Raw genomic sequence first — 19,758 nt, 5'->3', positions numbered from 1 at the left:
ACTTTGGGAGGCCAGTGCAGGAGGATTGTTTGAAGTTCAGTTTGATACCAGCCTGGGCAACAAAGCAAGACCCCATTTCTACAACAACAACGACTAAAATAGCTGAGGGTCTCTGTTAAGACAGATGGACAGAATAAAATAAAATAAAAATCATTATGCAAACTGAGTTCATCATTTTACTTCACTCTGTATGATCCTTTTAAAACCCTGCACCTGCCCGACCTCTGCAAAAGAACAACTCCTAACAAATAATGCTGGCCCAGCACTTTGACATGATAGCCAACACCTGTGAAACCGATAAAATGAAACTTAATAATTAACTCCAGGCTGACTTAACCTGACAGCGCCTCCTTCCAAATCTCCTTCCAGCTGCTCAGATGTGGTTCAAGTGGTTTTCACACTGATTTGAAATTGCTGGCCAGTCTCCCAACATGGCACCAAATCAACCTGGACAGGGCCATCTTGGCACCAAGGGACAATCAAAACCTAACCAGGGGATAATTGATCAGTGATGTCTTCAGAAAAGGGTTTTTTTTGTTTTTTGTTTTTTCTTTAGATTGAGTATCACTCTGTCATCCAGGCTGGAATGCAATGGCACAGTCTTGGCTCACTGCAACCTCTGCCTCCTGGGTTCAAGCAATTCTCCTGCCTCAGCCTCCCGAGTAGCTGGGATAACAGGTGCACACCACCACACCCAGCTAATTTTTGTATTTTTAGTGGAGACAGGGTTTCAGCATGTTGGCCAGCTTAGTCTCGAACTCCTGACAGCAGGTGATCCGCCCGCCTCAGTCTCCCAAAGTGCTGGAATTACAGGTGTGAGCCACCACGCCCGGCTTCAGGAAAAGATCTTCATCAAAAGGAGGAAATGTAAAAATTGCCAATATCAAGATGGAGTCACTTGTGTCAAACGGAAACAAAATAAGAGGTTAAGAAGGGGCGGGGTCCTTCATGCACACATGCTATGAGAAGAACCATTACAAAAGTCTCTGAAGGCCGTAAGCACATACACCTGTAAAAATAACTTTTTTTTAAAAAAAGAGTCTTGCTCTGTTGCCCAGGCTAAAATGCAGTGGCATGATCTCAGCTCACTATAAGCTCCACCTGCTGGGTTCAAGGGATTCTTCTGCCTCAGCCTCCCGAGTAGCTGCGATTACAGGTACCTGCCACCACACCCAGGTAATTTTTGTATTTTTAGTAGAGACGGGGTTTCACCATGTTGACCAGGATGGTCTCGATCTCTTGACCTCGTGATCCACCCGCCTCGGCCTCCCAAAGTGCTGGGATTACAGGCTTGAGCCACCGCGCCTGGCCAAAGATAACTTTTGACAAGGATTTTCCAACCTGCAGCTTGCTACATGAGTCACAAGGAAGGCTAGCCAGATGTACAAAGAACGGTTGTCTGACACACTGTCTCCACTAATAAACTGATGTCAACTCCTGCAATAAGCCCCTGTAACCAATGTTTTTGCTTCACAACACCTTCTGTGGGTTGGGCATACTCATGCCTGTAACTCCAGCACTTTTGGAGTCCACGGTGGGAGGATCACTTCAACCCAGAATTAAAAACCAGCCTGGGCAACATGGTGAGACCCTATCTCTACAAAAAATTTTTAAATTAGCCAGGCATGGTGGTGAATGCCTGTAGTCCCTGCTACTCAGAAGGTTGAGGTGGAAGGATCACCTGAGCCCAGAAGGTCGAGGCTGCAGTGAGCCATGGTCACACCACTACACTCCAGCCTGGGCGAAAGAGCAACACCTTGTTTCAAAACAAATAACAATAAATTTTAAAATAAACAAAAATGTAGGCCAAGGCAGGCAGATCACCTGAAGTCAGGAGTTCAAGACCAGCCTGGCCAACACAGTGAAACTCTGTCTCTACTAAAAATACAAAAATTAGCTGGGCATGGTGGCGCACGCCTGTAGTCCCAGTTACTCGGGAGGCTGAGGCAGGATGACCACTTGAACTCAGGAGGCAGAGGTTGCAGTGAGCTGAGATAGCGCCACTGCACTCCAGCCTGAGTGACAGGACAAGACTCCACCTCAACAAACATAAAAATGTAAAAAATAAAAATAAACAGAAACATAACTTATGTATACTTCTGTTTGCCTTTACAAGCATCCCCTTACCTCAGCCTCCTTGAATGTGCCCATGTTTGCCATGGCACACATATTCTGTATTGCAATGCTTCTGCACATTCCCAGATAAGCTCATTATCTTCGGAGAATCTCCTCTGTTTGTGGTTTAGGTTGGCACCCTTTACTACTACTCTCCCTCCTTTTCTGGAACACCCATCGTGCAGCGGTAAGTACTAAGGATGGAAACAGGGCCTGGTGCCTAGAGGCTTCCTGGAGCTGGAGGCCAGCCTGGCTAATTCTGGACTTCATTGCCTGAGTCCCTGGAAATACTTCCAAGCATCTAATCAATTGGGGGAAGGTGTTTGTTTTGGGGGTGGGTTGTTACTTATTGCCAAATGTAATTTCTAGCTAATACGTATAGAAAATTGTCTGTTAAGCCGGGCGCGGTGGCTCAAGCCTGTAATCCCAGCACTTTGGGAGGCCGAGGCGGGTGGATCACGAGGTCAAGAGATCGAGACCATCCTGGTCAACATGGTGAAACCCCGTCTCTACTAAAACTACAAAAAATTAGCTGGGCATGGTGGCGTGTGCCTGTAATCCCAGCTGCTCAGGAGGCTGAGGCAGGAGAATTGCTTGAACCCAGGAGGCGGAGGTTGCGGTGAGCCGAGATCGCGCGCCATTGCACTCCAGCCTGGGTAACAAGAGCGAAACTCTGTCTCCAAAAAAAAAAAAAAAAAAAAAGAAAGAAAATTGTCTGTTAAATTGTTCTGCTTCTTTGGTTCATTATGTAACTTGTTTTGCTAAAAAATCACTCATTTTTCCAGGTTTTTACATTTGTCTCACACAATGAAATATGTTAAATTATCTTACCTTATTGCATATTGGTATCTCATTTTCTCATTCTTAATTTCGTATACTTTTACTTCTCCGCTTTGATCACTGGAGCTCACTTACTTGTCTCATAGTTATTATATTTAATCTTTCCACTACTTTGTGTTAGTTCCTGTTTCATTCTTTTAACTTAATTTTTTTTTCCCATTTGTAAGATAAATCCTAAGCTTCTTGAATCTTTTCTTCATTAATAATGTAGTCAGCCAGGCACGGTGGCTCACTTCTGTAATCCCAGCACTTTGGGAAGCCAAGGCAGGCAGTTCTATTGAGCCCAGATGTTCAAGGCTGGCCTGGGCAACATGGTGAAATCCTTCTCTACCAAAAATACAAAAAATTCGCCAAATGTGGTGGTGTGTGTCTGTGGTTCCAGCTACTTGGGAGGCTGAGAAGGGAAGATCATTTGCGCCTGGGAGGCAGAGATTGCAGTGAGCTGAGATGCGCCACTGCCTTCCAGCCTGGTGACAGTGAGACTCTATCTCAAATAATAATAATGAAGTCATTCTAAAGTGACTATAAATTTTCCTCAGAACACAGCTTTAGCTGCCTCCTATAGGACTTCAGTGGGAAGGGATTCTACCTACGCAGTGTTTGATATACAGTTTGTAACTACAGGTGAGTTTCTGACAAGTTTTGATCCAGGGTTTTTAAAAAGATTTGTCAATTTCAAAATATTTGTTTGCTGCTTTTTTTTTTTTTTTTAGATAAGGTCTCTCCCTGTTACCCAGGCTGGAGTCCAGTGGTGGGATCACTGCTCACTGCACCATACAACTCCCAGGCTCAAGAGATCCTCCCACCTCAGCCCCCAACCTCATAGCTGGGACTACAGGTGTGCACCATCACACCCAGCTAATTTTTAAGTCTTTTGTCAAGATGGGGTCTCACTGTATTGCCCAGGCTAAGTTTCTTCTTCTTTTTTTTTTTTTTTAACATTTTGTTTGCTTAGAATTGTTTTCAATTTTAATCAAATCATGTGTCATATCATTTTTTCAACTTGTATGATTATTTTGTGGCCCAATACATGATTGTTTTTTGCAAATATTTCACAGGCTTAAATGGATGCAAAATTCCCTACACACAATTAAATTGAGTGTGTGGTTTGCATTATTCAATTCCTTTATTCCCACCCTCGCTTTTCATCTGCAGATTTGCGTCATTCTAGAATGGGTATACTGAAGCTCGGGTAAGGGTGAGGCTAGAGTTCTGGGTGCCCAAGCCTACTGTCCAGCCCGTGCCACAGAATCCACAGAGAGGCCCAGCGGCTGCACTGGGCGTGGAGGTGGCGGGGCGGGGCCAGGTTAGGGATAGGGAGGCAGTCAGTCTGGTTGCCAGGAAGCGGGAAAGGGCCACAATGGGGCCTGGGAGGTGGGCGGGGCGGAGCACGGGTGTCCCGCCACGTCGCTTTGTTTTCCCACGCCAGGAGCTACCACCACAGGTCAGTGCACCTCGGGGCCTCCCCTCGGGGCACCGGCTCCCCCACCCCCGACCCTCCCCGCGGCACCTTTTCCCAACACCACGAAAATCTCCTGCCAGCCCCCCGCCAGGTGATTCCCTTCCCAAAGTCTGGGTCTAAACTTGTCCCCAGCCAGTTCACGACCCCACCTAGCCCTCCCTGGAGTCAGGAGCGGGGCGATGGCCTTGAACCCGCTCCAGCCCACGCCCCTCAGAGCCGGGAAGGAAGCTCCTGTTTGTTTTGCCGGCGCCAGGGATACCGACCTGGCCCCGCCCCGCGCTAATCTGAGGGTAGCGGGAAAGTGCGCTGCCCAAGAATCTGGGGTGGAGGGGCCGCTGCCACCGCCCTCGGTCCACAGGTGCTGCGAGCCGTAAGCGCCCCCCACCCGCGACATGGGCTCGGACGCCTGGGTGGGCCCTTGGCGGCCACACCGGCCTAGAGGCCCCATCGCGGCGCACTACCAAGGCCCCGGGCCCAAATACAAACTGCCGCCCAACACCGGTAGCAGGGGCGGGCCCCGGGATTGAGGGGGTGGGGCGGTGCCTGGGGAGGGAAGGGGAAGCGACGGGTGAGGTCTGTGCTCGGGGCCGAACCCGGCCTGTGAGCGGGGAGAGGGGGTCTGTGCCAGGGGAGGGTCCGTGTGCCACGTGGGGGTGGGGCTGGCCCGGCCCGGCGCTGACTCGGTTGCTCCCAGGCTACGTCCTGCATGACCCGTCGCGGCCCCGAGCCCCCGCATTCACCTTCGGCGCGCGCCTCCCCACGCAGCGGACGACTTGCGGCCCCGGGCCCGGCCACCTGGTGCCCGCCCGCATGACCGTGCGCGGCCCCGACAGCGCCCCCGCCTACTCCATCTACGGCCGCCCGCGCCACTCAGCGCCCTTCCCCACTCCGGGACCCGGTCAGCACCCCCGGGACCCTGGCCACCCCAACGCCGAACTACCTCCAGGGAAGCCCACCTGGGAACCCCCCACCTGAACCCCGAGTGCCCCTCGGATACCCAAACACCGCATATTCGGCACCCCCATATCCGGACCTCAAATCCCCAACCTCGAGCCCCGCGGGGCTTTCACAAATAGTGGCTCAGATTCCCCCCATAGTCCCGGGGCACCCACCAGGCCCCCACCCAGTTCCCGCCCCCACGCCCTTGATCCGCCCGGCAGGCAGGTACTTCCCGGAGCGAGCTGGGAACGCCACGTACCCCAGCGCGCCTCGACACACCATTGCTCCCCGAAACTGGGGTGTCCACGCCGAGCAGCAGAGCCCAGGTGAGGCCGGCCCAACCCTGCACTGTGGGCCTTCCCACTCCAGGCCGGGGGCCACCCCGCGCCTGTCCGCGCAGACCCACTACCCCCAAGCCCCGGCTCCCCTCCAGGTCCGGGGACCTATACTGTGCCCTCGCTCTTGGGTCCGCGAGTCATTGGCAAAGTCTCCGCCCCAACTTACTCCATCTACGGCCGCAGAGCAGCGGGCAGTTTCTTCGAGGACCTCAGCAAGGTGGGGGACGCGCGGGGCGGACGCAGGGTGTCCCTAGTCCGCCGCAGTGAAGGCGGTAGCCAGCACCCTCTGCCCTCCCGCAGACCCCGGGCCCCTGCGCCTACCACGTGGTGAGCCCGGGGGTCTACAAGTCCCGGGCCCCCCAGTTCACGATGCTGGCGCGGACTTCGCTCCCCCAAGACAGCACGCAGAAGCCGGGGCCCGCAGCTTACAACGTGGACCAGGTGGCCTGGAGTTCAGGGTCAAGGGTCAGGGGCGGGGCAGGGCGGGGGGGGACTGAGGTCGGAGTTATGGGATCAGGGTCCCCGGCGCGGAGGGGACGCCGGTCCCGCGAGCTCAGCAGCCTCTCCCGGCCCGCAGCACCGGAAGCCCCGCGGGTGGAGCTTCGGGATCCGGCACTCGGACTACCTGGCCCCTCTGGTGACCGACGTGGACAACTGACGCGCCGGGCGGGCGCGGCCCCACACTTGTTTGCTTAAAGAAGTTTGCGAGCCCGCATCGTGTCCGCCTCTCTCTCTCTCTCTGCGCGTCCCAGGGGCGGGGCCGAGTCCGAACTCCGAACCCAGCGGGGCGGGGCCCGCGCACTGGGCGAGGCCCAGCCCCGCGCCACGTCCGACCGTCGAGACCCCAGAGGGCGGGATGGGCGACGCCCGGGCGCTACAGACACCGAAGGGCCGCGATGGGCGGGACAGGCCGCCGACGGCCCCGGGCCCGGAAATCCCGCGTGTCCGGGAGCATCTGGGGGTCGGCCGGGACCCGGCGCGCAGGGGTTCGCGGGCGGAGGCGACTGCCCAGCCCCGCCCACCAGACGGCCCCACCTGCCCTCTGTCCTGGGGCGCCGCCGCCCTGCCGCCTGCAGTGCCCCGCTGTGCGCGAACCCCGCCGTGCGCGAAGCCTGCGGTCCCGACCCGTGGACGAGGCGGGGTATCCCGGGCTGGGATCCGGAGCAGGTGGGCGAGGGCAGCTGTCCTGAGCAGGTACGGGCCGGGCTCAGGTCGTGAGGCGGGAAAGCGGGAGCCAGACTCGGACAAGGGCGACACAGACACGGGACGAGGGGCGGACACCAGGGAGACGCGGGAAGGGGTCGGGACAGGAGCACGTGGCTCAGATATCAACACCGCTCGGCCGCAGGTCCCAGGCGTGCCAGGCATCCCCGCAGGCCCGGAGCGATGGCGGCCTCGATGACCCAGGGAGCCCGGGCCCCACCCAGGCCTGGTGACCTCTCCGGGGAAGGGACCCAGGGACTTACCGACCCCTCGCCAGAGCCTAAGCAGCTTCCAGAGCTGATCCGCGTGAAGCGAGATGGAGGCCGCCTGAGCGAAGCAGACATCAGGGGCTTTGTGGCTGCTGTGGTGAACGGGAGCGCGCAGGGCACACAGATCGGTGGGTGGGGAGGGTTGGGTGCCCCAATCCCGGCCGGGAGGTCAGCTGAGACTGTCGGTCCCTGGAGGTGCCACAGTGCCCCACCACCAGCACCGCCCCCAGGGTGCCCCACTGCTGTGGGCTGCCACTCTCACGCAAATCCCCATATACCAGGGGCCATGCTGATGGCCATCCGACTTCGGGGCATGGATCTGGAGGAGACCTCGGTGCTGACCCAGGCCCTGGCCCAGTCGGGGCAGCAGCTGAAGTGGCCAGAGGCCTGGCGCCAGCAGCTTGTGGACAAGCATTCCACAGGGGGTGTGGGTGACAAGGTCAGCCTGGTCCTGGCACCTGCCCTGGCTGCGTGTGGCTGCAAGGTTAGAAACCACCCCCTTTCCCTACCAGAGCCTATGACCCGAGTCAGCAACCAGGCCATCCACAGGCAGCTCCCAACCTCAAGCCTGGCACAAACACCCCAAGCCAGGACCGAGGCTTCTCCCCAGCACAGAGCTTGGGGCCCCTCTGGCTCCAGACCTTGGAGCAGGCAAAAGATCCACTGATGGAATGCAGACCCTTTCCCCTTGGATCCCCAGACAGCTCACCCAAGGGATGAGTAAGGACTTCTCTCGCTCTGCCCCAACCCTTGTTTCCCCACAGGGATGGGTACCAACCTCCTCCCCTACTGACATTTCTCAACCGAAAAAACTTCCTTCCCATTTCACTGGCTGGGAACCCCTATAGCTGCTTAAATACTTTCTAAATCCAGCTGAAGTCCTAGCCAGGGAAGGTGAGGGGATGCATGGGGGTGTGGAGGAGGGGTACCGTGCAGGGTACTCAGCATCCCTGCCCACCAGGTGCCAATGATCAGCGGACGTGGTCTGGGGCATACAGGAGGCACCTTGGATAAGCTGGAGTCTATTCCTGGATTCAATGTCATCCAGAGCCCAGAGCAGGTACGGGGGTGGGGTGGGGGGTTGCTGACGAGTCCTTGATCCAGGTTGATGATGAAGACACGACACTGGCCAGGATCACTAAAGGATCACTGGTGGATCATTAGGGTCACTATTGAGGTTATCTGTCAAAGTTGCTCATGTCATTGGACCTGGGTCAAAATCATCAGTGGAACTCATCAGGATCATAAACGAGGAGTTGGTCAAAATCACAGATGGCTGGCCGGGCATGGTGGCTCACACCTGTAATCCTAGCACTTGGGAAGGCCGAGGTGGGCCGATCACTTGAACCCAGTTCAAAACCAGCCTGAATAATATGGCAAAACCCCATCTCTCTACAAAATAAAAAAATTAGCCTATGTGGTGGTGCACCTGTAATTCCAGCTACTCAGCAGGCTAAGGCAGGAGGATCACTTGAGCCTGGGAAGTCTAGGCTGCAGTAATCTGTGACCGTGGCACTGCCCTTCAGCCTGGACAACACAGTGAGACCCTGTCCCAGCACTTTGGGAGACAGAGGAGGGAGGACTGCTTGAGCCCAGTTGGAGATGAGCCTGGGTGGTATAGTGAGACTACATCTCTACAAAAAACAAGGGGGGAAAACACGGCCCATCGTGGTGGTGCACGCCTGTAGTCCCAGCTATTGGGAAGTGGAGGTGGGAGGATCACTTAAGCCCAGGAGGCAGAGGTCACAGTGAGCCGAGATTCTGCCAGCTGCACTCCAGCCTGGACAACAGAGCAAGACTCTTTCTCAGGGGGGGGGGGAAAAAAAAGCTGCTGTTACCAGACGTCACTGAGAATAGGGGGTGTTTGACCAGATGCAAGTGCTCCTGGAGCAGGCGGGCTGCTGTATCGTGGGCCAGAGTGAGCAGCTGGTCCCTGCAGATGGAATCCTATATGCAGCCAGAGATGTGACAGCCACCGTGGACAGCCTGCCACTCATCACAGGTGACCTGACTCCATGGCCTACTTCTGCATGTGACAGGCCCCTGACCTCTGACCTCACAGAGTCCTCTTGGTCCACTTGTTAGTAGTCACCTGACCATGTGTCTGCGCCCGCACCTCCCCCACCCCACCCCACAATCACAAGATGCCTGACCACCACCTTGTGGGGTGGCCTCATACACAACCGACTAGGTGCTGCCACCCCCGTCATAAGGGGCTTGACCCTCAATGCTCAGGGCCCCTGACCCCAAAGTCGGCATCCCCCAAGTCTCCCAGGAAGCTCCAGGCTCTCCACTGTCTCCAATTGCCTCTGCCTCCCCACAAAGCCTCCATCCTCAGTAAGAAGGTCGTGGAGGGGCTGTCCGCTCTGGTGATAGACGTTAAGTTTGGAGGGGCCGCCGTCTTCCCCAACCAGGAGCAGGCCCGGGAGCTGGCAACGACGCTGGTGAGTGCTGTGGCCTCTCCCTGGGGGTGCGTCTTGATGTGGGTCCAGCCTACCCTTCACCCCTTCCGTCCCCACTACCTCCCTCCTCTCAGCAGCCCTGCCTGACCCCAGACCCACCGTTTCCTGCCCAAAGTCCCTCTCTCTCTCATGGCCCCCGAACCTCCTGTGACTTTGGAGGTCAAGGCTGCCTTGGCCTGGGCCTGGGGAGGCCCTCCGTGGCGCGCCTCCCCCGGGCCAGGTACAAGGTCCTCCTGGCCCCAGGTCGAGGTGTGGCACTTCGCTCGCTTCTGTTCCTCACCCCAATGCTTTCCTGATTTCATCCTGGGGGGGCTGGCAACCCCGAGGTTGAAAGGTGCAGAGGAGCTGGAGTTCGATGAAGAACCGGCTGCAGGAGGCCCCGCTATGCAGGGTCCACGCTGAGCCTCTCTCCGCAGGTGGGCGTGGGAGCAGACCTGGGGCTTCGGGTCGCGGCAGCGCTGACCGCCATGGACAAGCCCCTGGGCCGCTGCGTGGGCAACGCCCTGGAGGTGGAGGAGGCGCTGCTCTGCATGGACGGCGCAGGCCCGTCGGACCTAAGGGACCTGGTCACCAGGCTCGGTGGGGGCGGGGGCGGGGGCGGGGGCGGGGGCGGGGGCGGGGGCGGGGGCGGGGGCGGGGCTTCTGGCCGGGGCCGCCCCCGCGGCCGCGCCTAACCCGTCCCCGCCCACAGGGGGCGCCCTGCTCTGGCTCAGCGGACACGCGGGGACCCAGGCCCAAGGCGCTGCCCGGGTGGCCGCGGCGCTGGACGACGGCTCGGCCCTCGGCCGCTTCGAGCTGATGCTGGCGGCGCAGGGCGTGGACCCCGGCCTGGCCCGAGCCCTGTGCTCCGGGAGCCCCGCAGAGCGCCGGCAGCTGCTGCCTCGCGCCCGGGAGCAGGAGGAGCTGCTGGCGCCCGCGGATGGTGAGCGGCCAGGGAAGCCCGGCACGCCGCCTCCGCCACCCCGTCCCCGCCCGGGCCCCCGCCTCTCAGCCCCTCTCCCCGCAGGCACCGTGGAGCTGGTCCGGGCACTGCCGCTGGCGCAGGTGCTGCACGAGCTGGGGGCCGGGCGCAGCCGCGCGGGGGAGCCGCTCCGCCTGGGGGTGGGCGCGGAGCTGCTGGTCGACGTGGGTCAGAAGCTGAGCCGCGGTGAGCGCCGCCGCCCCCGCCCCGCCGCCCCCGCCCCCGCTCCGGCCGCGCGGCCTCTGACGCCCCTCCCCTGCAGGGACGCCCTGGCTCCGCGTGCACCGGGACGGCCCCGCGCTCAGCGGCCTGCAGCGCCGCGCCCTGCAAGAGGCGCTCGTGCTCTCGGACCGCGCGCCCTTCACCGCCCCCTCGCCCTTCGCCGAGCTCGTCCTGCCGCCGCCGCAATAAAGCTCTTTCGCCGCGAAGCGCTGTCCGTGCCTGGCGCGCCGGGGGGAACCGAGGGATCCGGAGCCGCGGGGCGGGGGGGGCGCCGTCTCGGCGCACACGTGACCTCCGCCGGGCTCCAGCTTCCGCGCACGCGCCGAGCGCCTGTCAGCAGCTGCGCGGGGCGGCTGCGCCCGTGTGCGCATGCGCGCAGCTCCGGGGACGCCTGCGCCGTGGCCGCGAGTGTGTGGCGCGGCGGACCCCCGAGCCCACGGAGTTCGCGGGGCGGAGAGCGGGGAGTCGGAGGCCGGCGCTGTCTCCCGGGCCCGGTCCACTGGCGCGCGGCCCCGCCGCGAGGTGCGGACGCCGGGGCCAGGTGGGGGCGGGAGGGGAGGAGGTAACCCCGGGGACGCGCTGGGCTCCGGTTTCCCGGTTCCGGCTGCTGCGCGGGGCCAGCGGGGCTCACCCCGAGGGCGCGCCGGAGAGAGGGGCGAGGCGGGGGCGCCTGGGGAGGCTCCGAGCGGGCACCGGTGTTCTCGCGGCTGAGGACAGCAACGCGCGCGGCGCTTCGTGCGGTCCGGGGACCTTTCTGGCCAAGAGGGCGCTGGCTGTGGTGGGGAGGGGACAAGCCCAGAACCGCCCGGGCGCGGGGCGGGCGCCGTGAGTCCCCGGGAGGGTGCCCCCAGCAGGACAGGAGCAGTGACGGGGAGTCCGGAGGCCTCCGCCTAGCAAACCTTCCGGGGCCCGTGGAAGGGCGCAAAGGCAGGGCGTCGGCGGTGAGCCCGGAGCAGCTGCTGGGAAGCCGGGATGAGGACGGTGGGGTTCCGTGGTGGGTAGGAGTGTCTGCGAGGACACGTTAAGTACCGGAGGCACGCGGAGTCCGAGCTCCGGCGTAGGTGCTGCAGGGTTTCTGCTGGGAGTGGGGAGGACGGCTGTGGTTAGTTGAAGTGGCCCGAGGTGACACGAAAGTGCTGGAGGAGTCGGTTGCTCTGGGGATCGCAAGCCAGAGTATCACCCGCCTCCTTTAAATAAACGGGTTTATTGCAAATAGAGAACAAGGTCAGGAGTCCAGGCCACGCAGCACTTGGAAGCTTTCAGTCAGCAAGAGTCGCACCTGCTGAGGCACAGGTACAGGGCAGGGTGTGGTGAGAGGCTAGGGATCCCAGGTGGAGGACCAGAGTGCAGGCGTGGTTGCCCAGGTGTGGATGTTTAGTGGCGTTCTGAGCTCAGGTGAGCAGTGAATGCCTAAGCCGGAACGTGGGCTGGGTCCTTCAGATGGGTGGCTGGCCTCCAGAGTGGCAGGGGCAGCCCAGGTACCACCTTGGGCCTTCCTTTCTGGCCGCTGATGCCTGTGTTTGTTTCCAGGAGCATCAGATCCATGCTGCTGCTGACTCGGGGCCCCATGGCTTGGCACAGGCTCTCTCAGCTCAAGCCCCCAGCCCTCCCTGGGACCCTGGGAGGCCAGGCCCTGCATTTGAGGTCCTGGCTTTTGTCAAGGCAGGGCCCTGCAGAGACAGGTGGGCAGGGCCAGCACCAGGGCCCTAGGCTTCGAACCAGGCTGCTGATCACAGCCGTGTTCGGAGCTGGACTGGGTGGGTTCTGGCTGGCCTTGAGGGCTGAGAAGGAGAGGCTGCGGCAGCAACAGCGAATGGAAGCCCTGCGCCAGGCAGCTGTGGGCCAGGGTGACTTCTGCCTGCTGGACCACAAAGGCCAGGCTCGCTGCAAGGCTGACTTCCGGGGCCAGTGGGTGCTCATGTACTTTGGCTTCACTCACTGCCCCGACATCTGCCCGGACGAGCTGGAGAAGCTGGTGCAGGTGGTGCAGCTGCTGGAAGCAGAGCCGGGTTTGCCTGCAGTGCAGCCTGTCTTCATCACGGTGGACCCCGAGCGGGACGATGTCAAAGCCATGGCCCGCTACGTCCAGGACTTCCACCCACGGCTGCTGGGTCTGACGGGCTCCACCGAACAGGTTGCCCAGGCTAGTCACAGTTACCGCGTGTACTACAGCGCTGGCCCCAAGGACGAGGACCAGGACTACATCGTGGACCACTCCATTGCCATCTACCTGCTCAACCCGGACGGCCTCTTCACGGACTACTATGGCCGCAGCAGGTCGGCCGAGCAGATCGCAGACAGTGTGCAGCGGCACATGGCGGCTTTCCGCAGCATCCTGCCTTGAGCCCCTGTGGCCGGGGCCCCGTCATTAAACAGGGTACCTTTAATCTGCACGTGTGTGATCTCTACCAGCAGCCCATGGGGGCCGGACAGCCCTCTTCTCTGCACAGACTAGGTGTATGCAAAGTGGCTTGTAGGGGGAAGATGAGATGGCAACATTGCTTTATTAGGCCGTGCCAGCCAGGAAGCAACACTGGAGTGCGCAGACACACGGCTCCTCAGTACACAGCCCCCACCCCGGCCTCGGTGCTCTCCACTCAGGGCTGGGCCATGGAGGGGGCAGCATAGGTCTGGAAACGCTTGTGGGCTCGCTGGTGTGTGAGCAGTCTCAGGGACATGGTGTCCACGGCTGTCTCCAGTCCCGGCTGCTGGGTGATCTCCACTGTGTAGTCGTTGGCCTGCAGGGGTGGGGTGTCAGCAGGGTCTGAGACCGCTTCCCCCTCCCACAATTCCCGGCTACTCACCAGCTGCAGGGAGGCCAACATGGAACGGCACACCTCGAAGGCCGGCTGGCCAGCCACCAGCTCCGCAAAGGGACACCACACATTGAGCTGGGGGAACCGTGAGACTACCTGGTCCCCATAAGTGTGGATGTCAAAGGGCACGTGCTGCTCCTGCACAGAGGAGGGGCACATTGGCTTCGGAGAGAGGCACAGGTCTGCAGCGGGCAGCTCCAGTTCCCAGCGGCCCACCTCACCTGCTCCTGGAGCAGAGGCTGCACAGTGTCCTCCCAGTCCCTGATGCGCTGGCTCAGCTCTGTCTCCTGGACAAACTTCTGGGAGCTGGCGATGAAGAGCTCCTACGGGAGGATCAGTAGGAGCTACTGCCTCCTAAGCAGGGGCTTGGGTGCCTCTCACCTACCCCCACCCCCTCTAACGCAGGCCTACCACATTCCTTCGAACCAGCTCCTCGTAACTCAGGGACGCCGGCACTGCGTCTAGGAAGAGGCAGCTGTGAGCTGAGGGGCCACACTCCCCTGCCCCCAGCTCCAGTGGCCGCTCAGCACTCCTAGCCCACTGCCCACCTACCAAGGTCAGCAGTTTCTTTGGGGTCTGCTCCCTCGGGCTCCACATACTCCTCGGGCTCTAGAAAGTCATCTGCTGGGAGGTGGGAGAGTGAACAGCACACAGGCAGCAAGTCAGCTGGCACAGGTGCTGAGCCCCGTTCTACCCCACCCCCTGGCAGGCACACACCTGCTGCCCCCAGGTCTTCCAGGGAATCCTCCAGGTGGTCCTCCTCTGCAGGCCACAGCCCCTCCTCAGCCCTTGGCAACCACTGCTCAGCCACCTGTCCAGAGAGAGCATCTGTGAGGGACACTCATCTCCCATCAGGGCCACCACGGGGTCCTAGATCACAGCTGAGCAGTTGGGACTTGCCTCCCTCCTCTGCAGCTTCCGGAGAGTTTCCAGCTGCTCCTTCACGTGTGTCCAGTACAGGACCTCCATGTCTGCAGACAAAGGCGTTCTGAGGGCTCCCTCTTCCTTCCCAGGCCCCGTACCAGTCCAGCCAAGGCTTTGGGTGACACCAGGTGGGGGTAGAGATAGGGGAAGGAGACTAAAACTGTCTTCCCTGAGGACCTCAGCCTCACCTGCAAAGGACGGGCCCTTTCGCCGGGACCTCCTGCTGTCGGCATGGTCAGCATCTGAGAGAGAACATGGTCAGCACAACTAGGCCAAGAGCTGCCCATGGCATTGGGGATCCTCTTCCACTGGCCCTGGCCCAGCTCCCAGGGACCCCGAGTGCCCACCACACCCACTCACAGGCTGCCAGGTACCACTGGTGGAAGTCTTGCAGCTTGGCAGCACCCTTCCTCTTGCGCTTCTGTCCTGGAGCCTCCTCCACACAGGGGGGCACAGAGTAAGGCCTACCTGAGGGCAAACGGACTGTCTTGGAGCCGCCGTGGGATCTGGGTGCAGAGCCCACTCCCATTCCCCTACCTCATGCCCCAGCAAACCCAGCCAGGGATACCTGAGTGAAGGTATCCTCCACCCAGTTACCTTTCTTGAAGGGCTTAGAGTCCAAGGAGTCAAAGGGGTCCAGGCTCTGCCAGGGGTCTGGAGTCTCCTGGGCACAGAGCACAAGCAGGCGCTGGGGGAGTTGGGGGTGCACAGCCATCCCTCCCAAAGCCCAGACAGGTACAGTGACAGCCTGCAGGAGGGCCAACCACCCTCAAACCCTGGATCACAGAGGGGAACATTCAAGGGAGGGAAGGAGGGAGCCCAGAGCCACATGAGGGCAAGTGCAAAGGGCCACAGGCTGGGAACACTGCAGGGCAGCAGAAGCAAGGGCAAATGGGAGGGCAGCCAGCCCTCAAATCCACCCGTACCCCCTTGACAGGGCCAGGGCCCCAACACTCCTACCTTCACATGGGATGCAGGTTCTGGGGCCCCCTCTCGCTCCCGCAGCATGTACCTTCTGGGCAGGGCAGCATTCTGCAAAGAGTCACAGACAGAGTCCCACTTCTCTCTTTTTTTTTTTGAGATGGAGTTTCGCTCTGTCGCCCAGGCTGTAGTGCAGTGGCATGATCTCAGCTTACTGCAACCTCCGCCTCTCGGATTCAAGGAATTCTCTGGCCTCGGCCCTCCCAGTAGCTGGGACTACAGGTGCATGCCACCACACCCAGCTAATTTTTTGTATTTTTAGTAGAGACAGGGTTTCACCGTGTTAGCCAGGATGGTCTCGATCTCCTGACCTTGTGATCTGCCTGCCTCAGCCTCCCAAAGTGCTGGGATTACAGGTGTGAGCTCATTTCTCCCCTTTCTCCACTCAAGGCTCTGGGTACCCCAGAACTCCACCTTGGGTCAACATCAAGAATCCCACAGAGGCCAGGCACCGCAGCTCACGCCTATAATCCCAGCACTTTGGGAGGCCAAGGCAGGCGGATCACCTGAGGTCAGAAGTTTGAGACCAGCCTGGCCAACATAGGAAAACCCTGTCTCTACTAAAAATGCAAAAAACAAAAAAAAGGAAAAAAAAAATTAGCCAGGCATGGTGGCATACACCTGTAATCCCACCTATTCGAGGGGTTGAGGCAGAAGAAGTGCTTGAACCCAGGAGACTGAGGTTGCAGTGAGCCGAGATCACGCCACTGCATACCAGCCTGGTCGATAGAACAAGACTCCGTCTCAAAAAAAAAAAAACAACAAAACCTACAGGGGCCAGACATAGTAGTTGGTACCTATAATGCCAGCATTTTGGGAGGACAAGGCAGGAGGATCACTTGAGCTCAGGAGTTCAAGACCAGCTTGGGCAACATAGTGAGACCCTGTCTCTACAAAAAAATACAAAAATTAGCCAGGTGTGGTGTCATGTGCCTGTAGTCCCAGCTACTCGGGAGGCTGAGGTAGAAGGATCACCTGAGCCTGGGGAGGTCAAGGCTGCAGTGAGCCAAGATCAGGCCACTACACTCCAGCCTGGGCAACAGAGCAAGACCCTGTCTCAAAAAAACACCCTGCTTATACTCTTGGGTCATTAAAAACCCTAAGAAAAAACTTTAAAACACACACACACTGGTCATAGGGTACTCTTTTTTAAAAATAGGAAAAACGCCAATTGTGACAAACATCCATGTTATCTACCAATTTTAAAGTTAAGAAATGTTAACATTTCCTCCTGTAGGCATCAGGATGATTTTCTATGAATAAAAAGGAAGGATTTCTTCCTTCTAGGCTGGACAGAGTTGCCCTGGGGGGGGAGGGAGGCAGCAAAGGCCTCCAAACACCCCCTCCTACCAGCCCAACTACGGACGAAGCGCCTTGGCAACCAGTTGCCATCCCAGCTAGCTGTGAGCTCAATAGAGCTCAAACCCCTGGACACCAGTCCACTATCTGAGGAGCGTCAGTTCTGATCAGAGAGGGGAGGAACACAGAAGCTGCTGTTCAAAAGGGCTGGTTGCAGAATGCGCTGCAAGGCGGGCAGGCTTCTGCCCAAGACCAGCGGCCTGGGGCCAAGGCTGTAGCACTGTCCTCCTTGTGCAAGCTGACTCAGCCCCAGAGCCAGGGTCGCCCGGTTCACAGCTCAGGCTCTGCAGGCCTCCGTGTGGGTCCCACCTGCTGCGGGCTCCTGGGCTCCTCGGGCTCCAGAGCGGCCTTGGGGGCCGAGGCCTCAGGAAGCTCTACTGCCTCCTCTGCGTCCTCATCCTCACCCCCGCCCAGGGGCATCGGGCTTTCTGGAGAGGGGCCTGGGCAGGGAGCAAGAGAGTCATCAGCTCCAAGGAATGTCAAGACCAGACGATACCAAAGGGACCCTGATGGCCACTCCCTCCTCTCAGCTTTGGTCACTGGAACCCAGAGGATTCAGTGGGTGCCTTGCACCCTCCTTGTCGTGCTAGTATGCTCTGCTTGGATCATTTTATTTCCAAGCAAATGTTCCTCTTTAAATGCAGTCATCCACATCTGCCCAGAGAGGAGACCCATGAGGGCAGTCGGAGCGCAGTCAGCGAACCAGGACGGGCTGAGGCTTGGGTCAGGCCGGGGGCCTGGGCTCCAAGGCTGTGGCTGCCTTCCCTGAGTGAGGCCTCACTCCTGAGGGCTACAGAAGGGGCATGAGGCTGGCAGCTGAGCACAGCCCCCTGGAGCCCTGTCCACTGCATGCCGCCTCCCTGGCCCCCTCTTTGGCTGCCCTGCCAGTCCCACCAGGGAGCTTTCTTCTCACCTGGCTCCTGGGAGAAGCCGAGTGCTGGGACGGGGCTCCCACACAAGGAAACTTCCATTGGCTGCTCCTCAGTCCTCCTAGCGTCTGCGAGAGACAGGGTTTGGACAGGGTCAGTCCAGCCCCTCTCCAAGATGGTCTCTGCCCGGTGTCCAACAAGCCCCTCCAAGGGGCCGGCAGAAGGGCACAGCCCAGCACACTCCAGGCCTTGGATTTAGGGAAGACAGCAGGGGCCTGAGTGGGCACCAGGTCCCTGGCACTGAGACTGTGTTAACTTGTAATCAAGGCAGAGCAGATGGGTGGAGTAGGCACCCAGAGAGAGGGAGCTCCCAAGACCAGAGCTGGCAAGCATAGGGTGCCCCGCAAAAGTCCACTCCAGAAGACCCCTTCCCTCCTTCCCACCAAGCCCCCGCATCCAAGCCCTCACCCTTCTGGGTCCTTGGCATGGGGGAAACGCCTGCTGGCTCCATGGGGGACATGCCCTCTGGCTCCAACATGAAGGCCCCTCTGGGGTGGGGGGTGCACGTGTTCATCCTGAAATCCTTCCGGCTGGCCAGGACCTCACCTTGACGGCTGTGCTGGCAAAAACACGCCTGCTGTAGAGACCCTGCCCAGGAAGCTCTAGGCCTCCCTCCCCATTGCTGGGCTCAGATCCCTACCTGTACAGGGGGTTGTTGTTCTTCTCCATTTCATCAGGGGCTACCAGGGCCATGGGCAAGAGGGGGACGATGAGGACCTCCTGCATGGAGTCCGAGGGTGGGTGAGCAGGCAACCTTACCCTCCAGGTGGAGAACCCACATGGGGCAATAACACCATCCCACACCCTGTCAGCTCAACACAGCCCCAGGGAAAGTGCTGACTTCACCCCAACCTAAAAGGGGCCAAGACTCACACTGGGCGCCTGATCGTTCTTCAGATCCACGTTAGTCCGGGAGTCAGGGAAGTCATCCAGTGACAGCAACTGGAGGGAGACAGAGCTCGTGGGGGCAGAGCCCAGGCAAGCACACAGTGGGTGGGGCCCCGTGCCCAAGAAACTCACCTCATCCTCTGCCTCCTGGGGGGCCCCAGAGCTGGCATCCCCATTGGCTCTGTCCTCCTGCACCGCAGAGAGCTGCTTGGCCCGCCTGAGAGAGAAGAGTATCCCGTGGGCATTCCAGGAGCTGCAGGGGTCTCCCTGGCCACACACAGGGCCTCACTGTGAGTGGCTCCAGTACTCACCTCTTTCCAGAGATGAAATCAAGGGCCTGGTAGACGAGTGAGTAGAGGTATTCCACCTGGTGACCAGACGCAGGCAGTGAGAGCCCAGAAAGGAGGGGCCCACCCGCAAGGCCTTCGAGGCCTGGCCACCAAACCTCCAGTACAAGAACCACCAATTTTGCCACCAAAAATAATTCTCAAATCAAACCAGGAATCTCATGGCAATTACTTTCCTGCTGAGGCCACCCACTTCTCTCCTCTGCCCCCCATGGTCCACACAGCCATGAGCATGGCCTTCTCAACATGTGACCCTGACGACAGTGTGGTGCCCACAGTGTGCCTCACACAGCCCTTGCTGGCCAGGCCCCTTGTACTTGGCACCTACTCTGCCCATGGCCTGCAGCCCTGCTGCTCCTCCACCCATGGGCTCCCGCCCACGTCTCCCCCAGACCCTCCTCCTTATGTCCTGGCCCAGCCGGGTCCCAGCTCCAGCCGCCACGGGGCCTGCAGGACACAGCCCTTTACACACTTCCTGTCCTCCTCCTCCACAGAACGGAAGCCCCACCAAGAGGGTGGTGGTTGTAGATTTTCAGGGTGCTGACAAGCACCCACAAGTAGGGGACGGGGAAAGGGGTACACATGGCACCCTGGGCTGTTCCCAGGTGCACACAGCAGGTGCCATTCCCCCGGGACAACACAGCCCAGCAGCACACAAGACCCTCCCTGCCTGGTTGTGCGATTTTTTTTTTTTTTTTTTTTT

At 59.6% G+C, this 19,758-nt stretch overlaps 4 protein-coding genes across 9 annotated transcripts in view; 3 read left to right on the top strand and 1 right to left on the bottom strand.

The window, feature by feature from the left end:
* Nucleotides 1-4,296: 4,296 nt before the first annotated feature.
* ODF3B (outer dense fiber of sperm tails 3B) lies at nt 4,297-6,412 on the top strand. 3 transcript variants are annotated; one of them, XM_017504945.2, is made up of 7 exons: nt 4,297-4,399; nt 4,776-4,918; nt 5,112-5,315; nt 5,578-5,682; nt 5,790-5,911; nt 5,995-6,135; nt 6,272-6,412. In XM_017504945.2, the coding sequence occupies exons 2-7, from the start codon at nt 4,810-4,812 to the stop codon at nt 6,350-6,352; spliced, it is 762 nt and encodes a 253-aa protein (XP_017360434.1). In that variant the 5' UTR covers nt 4,297-4,399; nt 4,776-4,809; the 3' UTR covers nt 6,353-6,412. The 3 variants fall into 3 exon arrangements, with proteins under 3 accessions (XP_017360434.1, XP_037585993.1, XP_017360433.1); XM_037730065.1 differs by having other exon boundaries at nt 4,299-4,918; nt 5,183-5,315; nt 6,272-6,390; XM_017504944.2 differs by having other exon boundaries at nt 4,307-4,918.
* Nucleotides 6,413-6,569: 157 nt separating this feature from the next.
* LOC108286834 (thymidine phosphorylase) lies at nt 6,570-11,017 on the top strand. 3 transcript variants are annotated; one of them, XM_017504936.2, is made up of 10 exons: nt 6,570-6,861; nt 7,043-7,294; nt 7,448-7,650; nt 8,128-8,226; nt 9,039-9,168; nt 9,492-9,610; nt 10,045-10,207; nt 10,320-10,550; nt 10,635-10,775; nt 10,852-11,017. In XM_017504936.2, exons 1-10 carry the CDS (start codon nt 6,591-6,593, stop codon nt 10,998-11,000), a joined length of 1,758 nt encoding a protein of 585 aa, XP_017360425.1. In that variant the 5' UTR covers nt 6,570-6,590; the 3' UTR covers nt 11,001-11,017. The 3 variants fall into 3 exon arrangements, with proteins under 3 accessions (XP_017360425.1, XP_037585989.1, XP_037585990.1); XM_037730061.1 differs by having other exon boundaries at nt 6,728-6,888; XM_037730062.1 differs by having other exon boundaries at nt 6,756-6,835.
* A 189-nt stretch (nt 11,018-11,206) lies between these two features.
* Nucleotides 11,207-13,198, top strand: LOC108286838 (protein SCO2 homolog, mitochondrial). Its single transcript, XM_017504947.2, has 2 exons — nt 11,207-11,333; nt 12,342-13,198. Exon 2 carries the CDS (start codon nt 12,355-12,357, stop codon nt 13,153-13,155), a length of 801 nt encoding a protein of 266 aa, XP_017360436.1. The 5' UTR covers nt 11,207-11,333; nt 12,342-12,354; the 3' UTR covers nt 13,156-13,198.
* Nucleotides 11,997-19,758, bottom strand: part of NCAPH2 (non-SMC condensin II complex subunit H2) — an 8,574-nt gene continuing 812 nt past the window's right edge. The window contains exons 2-19 of one of the 2 annotated variants that reach the window (XM_017504938.2): nt 19,020-19,075; nt 18,841-18,925; nt 18,694-18,762; nt 18,461-18,540; nt 18,229-18,374; nt 17,805-17,888; nt 17,201-17,331; nt 15,512-15,583; nt 15,149-15,215; nt 14,912-15,019; nt 14,740-14,793; nt 14,528-14,598; nt 14,345-14,438; nt 14,180-14,251; nt 14,039-14,088; nt 13,849-13,950; nt 13,616-13,765; nt 11,997-13,549 (exon numbers count right to left, since the gene is read on the bottom strand). In XM_017504938.2, coding sequence (XP_017360427.1) covers nt 13,409-13,549; nt 13,616-13,765; nt 13,849-13,950; nt 14,039-14,088; nt 14,180-14,251; nt 14,345-14,438; nt 14,528-14,598; nt 14,740-14,793; nt 14,912-15,019; nt 15,149-15,215; nt 15,512-15,583; nt 17,201-17,331; nt 17,805-17,888; nt 18,229-18,374; nt 18,461-18,540; nt 18,694-18,762; nt 18,841-18,925; nt 19,020-19,075 — 1,632 coding nt within the window. In that variant the 3' untranslated portion in view covers nt 11,997-13,408. The remainder of the gene's footprint in view (nt 13,550-13,615; nt 13,766-13,848; nt 13,951-14,038; nt 14,089-14,179; nt 14,252-14,344; nt 14,439-14,527; nt 14,599-14,739; nt 14,794-14,911; nt 15,020-15,148; nt 15,216-15,511; nt 15,584-17,200; nt 17,332-17,804; nt 17,889-18,228; nt 18,375-18,460; nt 18,541-18,693; nt 18,763-18,840; nt 18,926-19,019; nt 19,076-19,758) is intronic. The other variant, XM_017504939.2, reaches the window with a different exon arrangement.

This window comes from Cebus imitator, unplaced genomic scaffold (assembly GCF_001604975.1).
Source record: "Cebus imitator isolate Cc_AM_T3 unplaced genomic scaffold, Cebus_imitator-1.0 Scaffold329, whole genome shotgun sequence".
Lineage (NCBI taxonomy): Eukaryota > Metazoa > Chordata > Mammalia > Primates > Cebidae > Cebus > Cebus imitator.
The sequence above is the reverse complement of the archived record's forward strand: the minus strand, read 5'-3'. Positions and strand labels throughout refer to the sequence as shown.